Source organism: Emys orbicularis, chromosome 17 (genome assembly GCF_028017835.1).
Source record: "Emys orbicularis isolate rEmyOrb1 chromosome 17, rEmyOrb1.hap1, whole genome shotgun sequence".
Lineage (NCBI taxonomy): Eukaryota > Metazoa > Chordata > Testudines > Emydidae > Emys > Emys orbicularis.
The window spans coordinates 7,256,991-7,272,576 of NC_088699.1; the positions used below are offsets into that span (position 1 = coordinate 7,256,991).

The 15,586-nt window shown below is 38.7% G+C and overlaps 1 protein-coding gene across 1 annotated transcript in view; it reads left to right on the plus strand.

Moving 5' to 3' along the window:
• USP32 (ubiquitin specific peptidase 32) overlaps window positions 1-15,586 on the plus strand; it is a 145,732-nt gene that overhangs the window by 24,206 nt on the left and 105,940 nt on the right. The window contains exon 2 of the mRNA XM_065418187.1: window positions 7,746-7,873. Within this exon, the coding sequence (XP_065274259.1) occupies window positions 7,746-7,873 (128 nt within the window). The remainder of the gene's footprint in view (window positions 1-7,745; window positions 7,874-15,586) is intronic.

Below are 15,586 nucleotides of genomic sequence, written 5' to 3' on the forward strand. Positions count from 1 at the left end.
TAGTCCAGTTCAAACTTGCACAATTATCTTCAGCTTCCTCAATTGCTCCACAGTTTGTTTAGTTCAGTGTTCTTCACTACACAAGTTTAGCACAGGAAATATTATGTGGTGTTAGACATTAGAGGTGATATTAAACACAGAGAAGGCTGCAGTTCAGTGGTGTGTATAGTGATTCCTATATATACATTATTTGTAGAGTGCTCTGTGATGAAAGCTGTGAAAGCTGGAGGTGTGATGGGGCAAACTCGAGTGGCACTGAAACCCCAGGCACCCGGTCACAATGCCACTAATTCAGATTTGTAGAGGTTTGGTGTAAGGGAAATAGGTGTCAGGCTGGTGGAGGGGGAGGATACCTAAGATGGGAACAGGAGGATCAGGCGGTAGTGGAAGGAGGGAGAAGGCCAAATCTTCCTCTGCAGCCCCTTAAAGGTGCTATATAAATGATGGCTGTAGTTAAGGTTGCCAGGTTATGAATTGTTTTAATTATTAAAACAGGTAAATCTTATAAAGGAGCAGCCAATACATTTATGACTAGGAAAGTACTTGGATGAGTAAAAAGTAGCTTTATATTCTAGCATATTATATGCAGCCAATTCACATTTATCAGGTAAATGAAATTTTCTGTTACAACAGTAATTGAAGATTTAAATTGGGCGTGATATGCTGCATTTTTTCACTTAACCAAGCAGGAAAATCTTAAATATAATTCATCGGGATTGTGCTTGTGCTTCTGTTCTGTAGTGCTTTTACAGTAACTAGAAACACCAGTATTAACATTTGGAAACTGACTGGAATTGCATGATCCTATTCTCTTCCTAAGTGGCTGGGGTTGTCATTACAGCTGGAGACATGTGCTTTGTAGGCATGCAACTGCAGTCCCATGTAGGAGTGTTTGTAGTTTCTGATGGCATATGTAGAGAAAAGGACACACATTGGGAAGACAGAAAATGAGGGGATTCAGAAGCAAAAGGCTGAGATCCAGTTTAAAAAAAAAAATAGAAGGGAAGTGAGAAGTTGCAAGATAAAGCTGTTAGCCTAAAGTTCTCATTTTGCACCTTTTGTACTAATATTGGGATTATGGGAAGGAGAAGGAAGAAAGGAAATTAAACCTTTGGAAATGTACCAGATTGCTTTTTATTGAATCAGAAGGCTATGTAATACTGCTCTGAATCAGTGCATGCTCCTGTCAGTGTTAATGGATTGGAATATGGCCTGAAGCTTATAGTCTTTCAGGCTAGACTATAGACCACCACTGATAAGGTTCTAATGTTTGTATCCACCAGGCTGGTGGACTGGGAGTTCTTTTCGTTGCTGTGCTTCTGCTCAGTAGACAGAAAAAAAGGGTATACTCCTGTTGGTGTGGTTGAGAAGGGCCCAACATAAGTAATCCATATTTACCCCTCAGGAAGTTTTTATGAAGCCGATGTTTATTTAAATACAAATCATTGGCAATGTCTCTTCATACAATGCTAAGGTTTGTATTCTAATTCAGCGATGCAGTAATTAATAAAAAATTTGAAAAGCTTTTAGTAGAACTAAGAACTTACGTATATTTTGCTGTCAATTCATTCTCTTGACTCTCTGCATTTTACCTCTTTTAGGAAACTGAACCTGAAGTGGTGTTTAATTTAGTTTAGTGCATTAAATTAAAGCATTGGGAGTGACAGGGATTGTATTAAGTAACCATGCATCAAGTTGGTGTGTTTAATACCTTAATTGGGTCCTAAAGTCAGTGGGGTGTACATATTACATCTTCTTACCTATGTAAACCCTGAAGCATCTGGTAATGCAAGGTTTAGGTTATGTTGTTTAAACAACTTTCTTTGCCTTTCTCCATTGTATAATCACAACAGATTGGATTAATTTTATACAGAGACTAAAAGAAATTGACTTGGAACCAAACAGTGTGGAAAAATACAATGCTGGGAGAAAGTTTCGCTTTTTATGTTGGAAGACACTTATCCCTTTTGAAAGGTCTCCTAATAATACTTTTATTTTACTGTAAAGTAGAACACTTTTTCATAAAAAACATACTGGGTCAGACCATGGTCCATCTTGCCCAGTATCCTGTCTTCTACAGTGGCCCATACCAGAGCTTTGGGGGAGTGTACAGAACAGGGCAGTTATGGTGATCCACCCCTTTCTTCCACTCTTGGTTTCTGGTAGTTGGAGATTTAGGGTCTCCCTGAGTATGGGGTTGTGTCCCTTTTCTATCTTGGCAATAGTCATTGATGGACCTATCCTTCATGAATTTATTCAGTCCTTTTTTGAACCCAGTTATACTTTCGGCGATTACAATGTCCATGGCAATGAGTTCCATAGGTTAGCTGTGGATTGTGTGAAAAAAGTACATCTTGTTTGTATTAAACCTGGTGACTGTTAATGTCATCAGGTGACTCCTGGTTTTTGTATAGAGTGAAACGAGTTCCACGGGTTAACTGTATTGTGTGAAGAAGTGCTTCCTTATGTTAGTTTTAAACTTTCTGTCTTTTAATTTCATCAGTTGACCCCTAGATCTTGTATTATGTGAAGGGATAAATAACACTTCTCTATTCACTTTTTCTATTTTCACTGTATTCAGATCAGCATTCATGGTTTTGTGGACCTCTATCGTATCCCCCTTTAGTCACCTCTTTTCTAAGATGAACAGCCCTAATCTTTTCAGTCTCTCCTCATATGGAAGCTGTTTCACAACCTTGATGATTTTTGTTGCCCTTCTCTGTACACTTTCACGTTCCACTATATCCTTTTTGATATGGGATAACTAGAACTGGACACTATTCAAGGTATGGGTGCACCATGGATTTCTATAATATCTATGATTATGATATTTTCTGTCTTATTTTCTGTCCTTTTTTCCTAATAGTTCCTAACATAGTGTTAGCTTTTTTTTTTTTGACCACTTCTGTGCATTGAGTGGATGTTTTCAGAGAAGTATCCACAGTGACTCCAAGATCTGTTTCTTGGGTGATAAACAGTTAATTTAGAACCCTTCATTGTATATGAATTGTTGGAATTATTTTTTCCAATGTGCATTACTTTGCATTATCAATGTTAAAGTTCATCTGCAATTTTGTTGCCCAGTCATTCAGTGTGAGAAGTAGATAAATTTATGGAGGATAGGTCCACCAATGGCTATTCGCTAGGTTGGGCAGGGATGGTGTCCCTAAACTCTGTTTGCCAGAAGCTGGAAATGGGCGACAGGGGATGGATCACTTGGTGATTATCTGCTCTTTTCATTCCCTCTGGGGCACCTGGCATTGGTCACTGTCAGAAGACAGGATACTGGGCTAGATGGACCTTTGGTCTGACCCAGTATGGCCATTCTTATGTTCTAATGTTCTGTAACTCCTTGCAGTCTGCTTTGGTCTTAACTATCTTGAATAATTTTGTTTCATCTGCAAACTATGCCAATTTTCTGTTCACCCCCTTTTCCAGATCATTAATGAATATTGTGAAAACTTGCCATTATCCCCCTCTTTCAGCTAGTAACTGATCTATGCAAGCACCTTCCCTCTATCCCATGACTACTTAGTTTGCTTAAGAGCCTTTGGTGGAGCACTTGTTAAATGCTTTCTGAAAATCCAAGTATGCTATATTAACTGGATCACCCTTGTCCATATATGAACAGCCATACTGGGTCAGACCAATGGTCCATCTAGCCCAGTGGACTGCTGCTGCTCATTCAGTGGATGTTTTCAGAGAACAATCCACAGTGACTCCAAGGTCTCTTTCTTGAGTGGTAACTACTAATTTAGACCGCATCATTTTATATGTATAGTTGGGATTATGTTTTCCAATGTGCATTACTTCTCATTTATCAGCATTGAATTTCATCTGCCATTTTGTTGCCAGGTCACCCCAGTTTTGTGATGCTTGTTGATTCCTTCAGAGAATTCTTATAGGTTGGTGAGGCATAATGTCCCTTTACAAAATCCATGTTCATCCCCAACAAATAGTGTTTATCCATGTCTCTGATCATTGTGGTATTTACTATAGTTTCTACCATTTTGCCCAGTGCCGAAGTTAGGCTCACCAGCCTGTAATTGCCAGGATCTCCTGGCATTACATTAGCTACTTTCCAGTCTGCAGTTAGTAGTTCTGCAATTTCATATTTGAGTTCTTTTGGAACCCTTGGGTGAATACCATCTGGGGCGTATTTCTGTTTAGTTTATCAGTTTGTTGTAAAACCTCTTCTGTTCACACATCAGTTTGACAGTGTGTCAGATTTGTCACCCAAAAAGAAAAGCTCTCATGGCCCCCACCTCCTCTGTGGTGAGGACTGATGCAAGAATTCATTTACCTTCTCTGCAATGGCCTTGTCTTCTTGGAGTGCTCCTTTAATACCTTCGTCATCTAGCGGCCCCACTGCTTGTTTGGCAGGCTTCCTACCTTTGATATCCTTAAAAATTAAAAAAATTACTGTTAGTTTTTGCCTCTTTAGCCAGTTGCTTCGCCAATTCTTTCTTGTCTTGTTTTATTAAACATTTACATTTTACTTGCCAGAGTTTGTGCTCCTGCCTATTTTCCTCATTACAATTTGACTTATGTAGACTTCTGGCATTTATATATAAGCCCTTGTACATACTGTCAGTATTTAGTTGCTTTCATGAGTTATGTTTAAATTGGACTTTTATGTTTGGCTGTTCCTCACCACTAGCTTCTACCTGTACTTTAACAACTACTTTCCAATTCTGTATATTAGGCTATAGAGTTCACCTTTTAGTAAATTCATCCCTAAGGGAGGTGGTCCTCCATACTTGTCAGCTTTCCCCCAGTCCTTAGTTTAATAAATCCTCTACAGCCTTTTTAATTTTACATGCCAACAGTCTGGGTCCATTTTGGTTAAGGTGCAGCTTATGCTTCCTCTGTGGGCTTCTCCTTCCCCAGAAGGTTCCCCAGTTCTTAATAAGCCTAAATTTGTCCTCCCCTCACCAATGTCTCTTCTATGCATTTAGACCTGGTAGTTCTGCCTGTCTTTCTGGCCCTGCATGTGGAACTGGAAGCATTTCAGAGAATGCTGCCATGTAGGTCCTGAACTTAAATCTCTTAGGACATCCAATGTTCTCATCACACTTAGATTTTGTCCAAGATTTAGGTATCTTGATTTATTCCTACAAAAATACTTAATCAGACAAGCGTCGTATGGAGCCTTGCTACATGAATTCCTTACATGTTTGAAGGCTATGGTGAGATACAGGATCAGGTGTGCAGAATCTCTAGCCTTGTATCCTGTCCCCCACTCTTCAGGAGAGGTTGGGGGCAACCTACAGCTGTGGAGGTTATTCCTTGGGCTCTGTTTCCTGTGCCCAGATAAATGCTGAGGAGAGAATTTTCACCGAGATAATTTTCTAACGAGACCATGGTGTTTTAGCAAAGCTTTACATAGAATCCTACTTTCTCTCAAGAAATAAAAATTGGGAATGACTATATAGACAGCAACTAATACGGGAGTATGAAATTTAAATGTTACTTTATGCTCCAGATAACACTGCCGTTGCCAGTAGACGACCTAATTATATGTCAGTTCTTGTTTTATCAGTATGATATGCAGTGGCAATAGCTCAAGCAAAATCCTTACGCCAAAACTATCTCTGTATGGCAGCATTAATGTTGTCAAAATAGCTTCTTTTCTTTCTTTATCATCTCATTTCACATAACCTTTAAAACCCTGTTTTTAGTTTAAAAAAATATGAAAATTTCAATACCATTGTCTTTAACCAATAATATATATGAAAATAAAAGCAAAGTGGGGATTTCTTGTGAACATAGTTATTAATAAAGGTAGATCCTTAATTTAAATGTGAACCAGTTTCAAAATTGGTTCGAAAGATTTTTGACAAAACAGTGACAATGAATCTTCAATGAGTTAAGGGACAAGTTGTAATCTTCAAGGACGCTGGTTGGAATGAAATCTGTGGTGTGCTGTATGCTTCTAACACAAACCTTATCCAAACCTCAATAACCATTCAGGCATGTTTGTTATTTTTTAGCTTGCTGATTTGTAGACCTTTAAGAGGGGAGATTGTTTGAGTAATCTAATGAAGATGATGAAAGATGCCCTAGTGGTAATGTTAGTTTTGCATCCAGTGCTGCATGCTTTGTGTTCTGGCTTCAGTGTGAAAAATGGCTTTATTCTGCAGTACAATGTCACTGATGCGTGATCTGGGTCATATAGTCTTCTAATGGCAGAACAGGGTCACAAACCTGTCTCAGTCTGACACAGCCTTGGGATGGGAATTCCAGTTAATGTTTCATTCCTTTCCTCTTAGGATATAAATGGAGAACACATACTTGGGTGAGGAGAGATTCAAGGGGTTTTGATAATAGCTTATAATGTGCTTTCGAAAATCTGCTAGAAACGATTCCTGCATTGGCAAGGGAATGATCTTAGATACTTTAATTATCAAGTTTAGGTATGGGACAGTTTTACTTGTTTATTGACAGAAACAGAGCACTTCATTTTCTAAATTCCATTTTTTTTTTTTTTTTTTTACTTTAAGTCAGCAGGAAAAGTCTGTTAACACACCACTTAAATGCAGGATTGAGATGGGGGTTATGCTGCTCAGATTGTCTTAAGGGAGAGAGTGGTGTTGCAATAGGCAACAGGAATCAAAACTCCATGGCTCTGTTCCCAGTTCTGTCATTAACCCATTTTAGAGAGACAAGGTGAGTGAGATACCTTTTATTGGACCAACCTCTGTTGGTATTATTTCACCTGCCTTGTCTCTCCCATATCCTGGGACCGACAGGGCTATAGCTACACTGCATATTGACCCACTTTGGGATTTAATCAAGGCACATTTTCTGTGCCTAACAACATCTTTATAAAATGGATATAGCCTGGAATCTCACAGGGTGATGAGACTTCATTTTGTCAGAGCACTTGGACTTCCATTCAAACGAGGCACTCAAGCACAAGCTTAAGTGCCTTGCTGAATTAGGACCTTGAAGAACTTCATTAGAAAGATGCTGGAAGTGTAAAATGTTAAAATCAAAGACCAGTTCTTCAGGCAAGAGGAAGCCTTTGTGCATGTAAAAGGGGGATCCATCAATCCTTTTGTCATATGTCGTAGGTAGGTGCCAATACACTTCAGGAGAGAAATCAGCTTGTAGCTGTTACTGTGGAGGAAAAACTTAAACGATTTTTCCACTCCTGACAAAACTTTAACCATAATCTAGTTAGATCTGTTTTCTATTAATGCTTTTTGTGTTATGATATGAACCTGTAGGTGATAATTTGAAACTTTTTTTTATATAGCACAAAAGCAGACCTATTTGGTAAATGAAAACTGCTTACATGAAACAACTTGGCTAGTTCAACTCTTACTACATGTTGGCAACTATCAGTTACAGATCATGCGTTTGGCTTATACTCAGTCCAGATTTGCATATAATGCCAGCTTATTTTTCTGTAGCATGATAATGTATTATTATCACAGTGTTTATCTTTGTAACAAGTATTACAATATACTGTTGTATTCAGAGAATATTCAATTGATGTTAAATTTTTTGTTCTACATGACTTTTCACTCCTTTTTCTGGAATATTTTTCCACGTCTAATGAGAGCTAATAAATTAAAAAAATTGTGCATTTAATTTATCTAGGTATTTTTATTGCAAGACAAGAGGATATGTGTTAGAAGTTTTTATTTTTCTGTAAAAGGACTTCTTGATATCGAAGTTAAGGCTGCTAAATTTTCCTGCTCATCTTTCTTGATTATAATTTCTTTTTCTTAATACAGTTACAGATGTAGAACTAAAGCGTCTGAGAGATGCTTTCAAGAGAACTTGTGGACTCTCATGTTACATGAGCCAGCAGTGCTTCATTAGGGAAGTGCTTGGTGATGGAGTGCCTCCAAAAGTTGCAGAGGTAATTATATCTATCTATATTTATATATTTACTGTTTTCCTTAAAGGATGTATGTATGTGTGAGTATACATACGTCCTAATTGTGATGAGCATGCCATTTTTAATACAGCTTTACAGCTCACTTTTTCTGGCTGGGGACAATTAGCCAGAATTCTGGTCAGATACTATCAATGTTGTTGCTTAATCAAAACAGAGCAATAGCTGTCAAGTGACAGTGAGGTACTTCTCCACCCACAGTTGGCAGCCTGAGATTGGCTTGGGGAAACGGAATGGAGAGGCATACCTTCTTCTTTTAGAAAGAGTCAAAATCCTAGACTGATGTTGATTTGAGGTGGGAGCTGGACTCTGTAGAGTTATCATGACAGGGTGGGGCTTTCTTTGTTTTTAAAGGTACCCATAGTTCTGTTACTCTAGAATTCTACTGACAATTTAAGTGTCTTAAAACATTGTAAATCAAATAGGATTACTTAACTATATTTGTAAAGACTCCTACATAATGCAGGAAAATAGCCAGAAACAAAATGTGCTCCATATATAAAAATATTGTGTTTATTAAAAAAAAAACCAAAAAAAACACCCCTCAAAACACCACGCTGCCATCTTGTGCATTAATATGCATATTCAGAAAAATGTTTTATTTTTCAGTGTTGATGTGATTGGAGAGAGAAATTAATAAAATACTGAATGCTGGAGGGAAAAGAACAAAGAATAAGATTAGCCAGAACTTTAAGCTGAGATCTTGCTCCTTGTCATTCCTAATCCTATATTTATATTATCTTCAGTGTTGCTCACCTTGTACACAGTACATAAATCTAATTTTTTAAAAAGATAATCCTAGAAATGTAGGGGTGGAAGGGATCTCCATGCATCAAATTTGGCCCCTTGTGCTGAGGTAGGACCAGGTAAACCTACACCATCCCTGACAGGTATTTATCCAACCTGTTCTTAAAAAACTCCAATCATGGAGGCTTAGCTTAACTACCCTTATATTTAGAAAGTTTTTCCTAATAGCTAACCTAAATCTTTGTTGCTGCAGATTAAGCCCATTACTTCTTGTCCTACCTTCGGTGGACACGGAGAACAATTGATCAAAGTCCACTTTATAACAGCCCTTAACATAATGGAAGACTGTTATCACAGACTTCTTTTCTCAAGACTAAGCATGCCCAGTCTTTCTAACCTTTTCTCATAGGTCAGGATTTCTAAACCTTTTATCACTTTTGTTGTTCTCCCCTGGACTCTCCAATTAGTCCACATTTGTCTAATTTGTCCACAACGTGTGGTGCCCAGAACTGGACACAGTATTCCAGCTGAGTCTTCACAAGTGCCGACTAGACTGGAACAATTACCACCCATGACTTACATATGAGAGACCTATTAATACACCCCAGAATGTTAGCCTTTTTCTTTCAACGGCATCACATTGTTGATCTGAATTGTGTTCAAATATAGCCCCCAGATCTCCTAGCCAGTTACTCCTTATTTTATAGTTGTGTTTTTGGTTTTTCCTTCCTAAGAGGAGTACAGTAAAAGGTGTGTTATCCGGCCCTGTACCAACTGGAAAGCTCTATAAACCGGCATTTTAAATCTTCATAGAAAGTCCGGTTTATAATCCGGTTGGCGTGGGGCCGGCAGGTTCCCTACCTGGCTCTGCGTTGCTCCCCGCAAGCGGCGACCTGTCCTTGCTGATCCTAGGCAGAGGCGCGGCTAGGCAGCTCTGCATGCTGCCTCCGCCCGTAGGCGCCGCCCCCGCAGCTCCTATTGACCACGGTTCCTGGCTAATGGGAACTGTGGAGCCAGTTCTTGGGGCTGGGCGGGGGTAGCATGCAGAGCCGCCTGCTGCGACGCTGCCTAGGAGCAGCCGGGACAGGTCGCCACTTGTGGGGAGTCGCCCAAGGTGAGCACCGCCCGAGGTGAGTGCCCCCCCGGATCCAGCACCCCGACCCCCTCTCCCACACCCCCAACCCCCTGCTCTGAGCCCCCTTCTGCACTCAGACTCCCTCCCGCGCCCCAACCCCACACCCCCTCCTGCACCCAAATTCCCTCCCTCTTTGTTAACTGGCATTTTTCACTTATCAGCACCCCCAGTTCCCCCAATATGCTGGATAAAACAGCTTTTACTGTACTTTGCACTTGTTTTTATTGAATTTTTGTTGATTTCAGCCCAGTTCTCTAATTTGTCAGTGTCATTTTGAGTTCTTATCCTGTCCTCCAAAGTGCTTGCAACCCCCCTCCCAGTTTGTTGTCCTCTGCAAATTTTATAAGCATACTCTTCACTCCATTACCAAGTCATTAATGAAAACATTGAGTAGTCCCAGACTCAGGATTGACTGCTGTATGACCCACACTCCCAGTTTGACAGCAAGCCATTGATAACTACTCTGAGTACAGTCTTTCAATCAGTTGTACACCCTTTATAGTAATTTCATTTAGATCGCATTTCCCTAGCTGGCTTATGAGAATGTCATGTCGAACTGTCAAAAGCGTAAATCAAGTTATATCACATCTACTATTTCTTGTCTATCCACTAGGTCAGTAACTAAGTCCAAGAAGTAAATTAGGGTGATTTCCAGTATGTTTCCAGGTATCAAAATTACGTTGACTGGTCTAAAATTTCCCAGGTTCTCTGTTCCCCTTTTTAACAAAGGGTGCTATTCTCTTGTCCTCCATGAGTTCTTGAAGATCATTGCTAACGGTTCTGAGATTGCTTCAGCCAGTTCCTAAGTACCTTAAGAGGAGTTTTATCAGGCCCTGCCAATGTGAATTCATCTAATTTACCTAAATGTTCTTTAACCTGTTCTGTTCTTTCTCTATTTTGGCTTGCGTTCCTTCCCCCTTGTTGTTAATATTGTGTTGATGATCTGGTAAGCATTAACATTTTCTGTGAAGACTGAAGCAAAATGGTCATTAAACAACCCAGCCTTCTTGATGTCATCAATTATTAGCTCTCCTTACCCTCCAACTAGAGGACCTATGCGTTCGTCTGTCTGTGTCGTAATACATATATGGGAAATATTTAATGCAAAAGGTTTATTAACCCTGTAAAGTATGACAGATTTTTCTGAAACTGATGATGAAAGCACAGACTATTTTATTCAATTTTATGATGTAGTTGGACATTTCGTATGCAAATTGTTAAATGTTAAAGAGGAAATAGCTGCGTACATGCTAGCACACATTAAATTAAAAAAAAAAGTTTTTGTATGACTTACTCTTCATTTGAAATATCTCTCTAATCTTAACTTCCAAATATATATGGTCAGGACGCTTGGGCTATTAATAGCCTATAAAGTGATTGGATAGGAACAAAAATGTATCTTGTCCTATGAGTTATTGGATTGGAATAATATTCCTAAAATTGCACTCTGAGACTAGGCCTCTCATCTCCCTTTACAGCGCAGTATTGGGGATTAAACTGTTGTGGTGCTCTAGTGATGAGACACGTGATCACAGATGGCAGTGGATTTTGTTTTCAAATAATGTCTGCTGGTTGCTTTCTGTTTTTTAAATCTTTGCTCACTGGCAGAAACAACGTCATGGTTATCTTATTTTAACTTGCCCCTCACCTGACAGCAAGTCTCAGATTTCAATCAATGAACCAAGATGAATGCAAGAGCCAGGATTATGTTGGTTAACTTGACATCACAAATGCTGAGACCGTGACATCTCAAAACTATGTAGCATTAAAATGTCCAAATATGCCTAATAATTGTCAGTCAAGCAATATACTTTAGGTAATACACTTCACATCTCTGTGAACTGAATACCTTGATTAGATTCTTCAAACAAAACCAGGGCCCAGTTAAACCCATATTTTAAAGAAGATATCCCTTGTCTTGGATGGCTTGGGAAGTGGGGAAGGCAAGCACAACCATTAGTTACTCGAAGCTCTGTTTTGAGACCTCTAATCTTTAACCATTGATATAAATGATGTTAAGGCTCAGATCGGTACTTTGGCTATCAATTACTCCACTAGCACAAATAACAGAAGTTGTATAATTGCTCTCTAAAGGTTCTAACCCATCTGATGAACCATCTGGGTCGCCAGATAATCCCATATGCTAGAATTTGTGTTTTCAGTTTGATATTTTAAAAACCTAGGGAATGACACCTGAAAACCTTCTTTAAAAACACTATAAAGGTTGCAAAGTCAAGCACTCAGTAGTTGGGAAATACCAGAATTAAGGTTGCCTGTGCAACTAAATAATGCTAAGATTAAAAACCAGAGCAAAGATAATCAAATTATTCAAATGATTCCAAGTGTGTGACTTTAAAAAAAAAAAATATTGTTAGTGTTAGAAATGCAGCTTTTTCATATTTGAGACTAGAGCAGTTCAATGGCAATTGTTACACAATATATTTTAAAATATTTGAGTAGAACAGAGAAGATACAGTGTATTAATTGAGTAGTTCTATGAAATTACATCTGGCTGGATTTCTTCTGGCCCAATAGCTTTGCTTTTTGGTACTGCATTAGACGTTAAATAAATACTGTCGTAAATACTAATAAACTAAAATTCACAGGTAGTCAGGTTGAACAGAACACTATTGTTCTCAGTTAAACAGTTGACATAGTTTGTTTAACAATGTTTGTCCATGATTAGTATTTATTTTTTTCCTTCTTTCTTGAAAGTGCTGTATGCAGCATGTCCATGATAAAATACGGTGTCAATTTTGCTGGATGTCATTCCACTATACACAGGCCATAGAATTAACAGGCCTGTTCATATGGCATCATCCCACAGTGTGTCTCACTGACAGTCTTATACCAATGTACACACCTGAAACGTGAGCCTAATTTTTTATTGATTCCTGGGAAACCTCATCATCTGTTCAGGGATGTCTTGTTAGCAACTACCATGTGACGTTTTAGATGCCAAATGACACCCTCGTTCATTAAAACCTTGCATAAGAAGCTTAAAACAAACTTCCCATCCCATTGTAGTTTGTTTGACAAACTTAAGTTTGCACCCAATATAGGATCCTCTTCTTGGCTCTTATTGAACTTACGCGGTACGCTCAATGTTTTAGTCTAGTTCTCAGTGTGTTAAACCTTTTGATTAAAAGTTGTCCAGGAGTTAAATTTTTCTAATGCACTACTTCTTTGCCAGCAATGGATACAACCAAACTACCAAAAATATTAAGTAATAAAAATATTACTGGGGAGATGTGATAGGAAAGGTGCCATTTCCATTAGGAGTGGATATTAGACTTCATATTCAGACTAGACTCATTCTGAAGATCATATGACTTCTGATATTGGTTAGGTGCATTCACTAGTGGTTTAAAACCCCCCCAGCAATCTCATAAATAGCATGCTGTCAGGGCTATTCCATGATTTGTAAAATGTTTTTGCCTTTCTGAAACCATCCAGAGACTATAACCTACAATACGGTATACTGAAATTGGCCAGTACTAATTGTTGGAGCCAGAAAGTACTAACTTGGAAAAAAAAATCTGAGTTTCAACCTTCAGTTCTTTCCTCATTACTGCTGATAACCCATACAGCTTGAGCTGGGATGTTCCAAACACTGCACCATGGTACCACTAAAAAAATTAGTAACAAAGATCTGAAGAGAGCCATCTCTCTGGCTATATGATAAACAAGTTGTTTGACCCTCATCTACTGAGTCAGTAAGAAGAAAAAAAAAAGGGGGGGGGGGCACAAAAATTCTTACACTTAACTGAAAAAGCATCTTATAGAAAAGCAAAAATTGAACCTTGAAAGTGAGAATGTTACTTCTGCTCAGAGACAAAATCTCCTATTGTTCATTTTATTTTGTTTAATCTATACAGTACTAGAGAAATTTTGCCAGAGGGGACGAAGGAGGAGAGCTAGTCTTCTCTCACCTCCCTGGTTTTCTCAGAAAACTACAGAAAAGATCACAGATAAATGGGATTTGGTTAGCAAAAATATTATTTAGTTACAGGGTTCTGCTGCACTCATTTAAGAGGTGTAATCTCCAATATCCCATACAAGTTCTGTGCAGACATCAGGTTTTGTTAAAATAGCAGTTAAAACAAACACCTGAAGTTTTAGTTTACACAGACTTGTTACAAGAAACTGAAATAAATTATTGTCACTTGAGCTGGATATGAAATAGCTTTCATATGGGATCTCTTGGAAATGTGATCATTGTGTATTCTTAAATACCAAATTATTACTCCTATTCTGAAAACATGTATTTAAAATTGTGATTAGAGGGTCATACACTCCATTGCGTACGTAGGCTAAGCTGGCAGGTGGTGGCATGAATGCAGTTTCTATCCCTGAACCTGTAGCAATTTTACAGGATAATGCCACTAAACCAAAATATTATTATTATTGTTGTTGTTGAAGTCGCACCACTTCTTTTGTTTTTCTTAATTCAATCAGAAGGGTTCTTTGATGGCTAGAATGTTTCCTGAAACTTTGGAATTGATTGGCTGTGGTCTTTGAAAGTTATCGTGATACAGATAGTTAAACAGAGACATACCATTGATTGGAATGTTAGGCCTCATTTTGCTCAGCCAACGATAAAATAAATGCTGTTGAAGTAAGCAGATTGATATCTAATCACAGGTTATTTACTAGGGAGCTTGGGCAAACACTGCTCTAGATGTCCGCTACACCAACTGGCATAGTGAACCATCTTTGGAGAAACAGACTACTCTGTAAAATAAAATGATAATTAACTCTAATGAAGTTAGTCTCAGTGCAGATATTTAAAATCCCTTTCAGTCTAACATATGTAACTATATTTTGTAGACTGACCTAACTTAATCCCAGCATATTATATTCCTGTTTTGTTTGTTTTGTTGAAATGTTGTTGGAAATATAACTACCCTAACCATGAACTACAGGAATCTGCTTGTTGTCTGATTTTTAAACCCTTAAAAGTAGGCTGTTCTAAATCGTTTGAAAATCAGAAGTGATGCTTCGCCCCAGTGTAACTTGCTTTTTGGTTAAGAAAGTTTAACGAACATTGTAGCAAGCTGGTTACTACTCGCATGGTTTCAGATTAAAATAATTTGCCAACCACATAGGGCTAGATCATTACCTTCTTTAAGAGAGATCCCGTGATAACAATTTAATTTACTACTAGAAATCTGTGAGTTTGTGTCAATCACATCTCTGCTGTAGTGAGACAGGAGGAACCTCTTCACATAAACGTTGGGGATGTTGAGGTCCAGGGCTGTGACTGTGTGTGCGAAATTTTGTCCTTAATGCTGGGGAGTCTGACCAGGCTTGCTAACCTCCAAGTGCCCTGCTCTGATGGCGTAGCTAGCTCGTGTGGCATTTTGTCAGTCTCGCCTTCTCTCATGCTCATTGTGACACTTTATTTGTGCTGCAGTAGTGCCTCAGAGCCCTAGGACCCAATGGTGCTAGGCTCTGTCCAAACACAGAACAAAAAGACGATTCTTGCCCCCCCAAAGGTCTTAGAATCTAAGTAAAGCCAAGAGACAACAGATGGACAGATGAGGAAGTACAAGGAAACAATGAGAAAATATTAGTCAGCATGATAGGCAGTGATCTCAGCATATCAGAGGCCTAATCAATGTCAAGTTTTTGGTAGGCATCATGCATGGCAAAGAAGAGTTTTAGGGAGGGATTAAAGGAGGTTAATGGGGTAGTTGTGTGGCTGTTTTCAGGGAGCTCCTCCCAAATATGGAGGACATCATGGGAGAAAGCACGACAATGTACGTTTGAAAATTTGTTAAGTGGGTGATGGA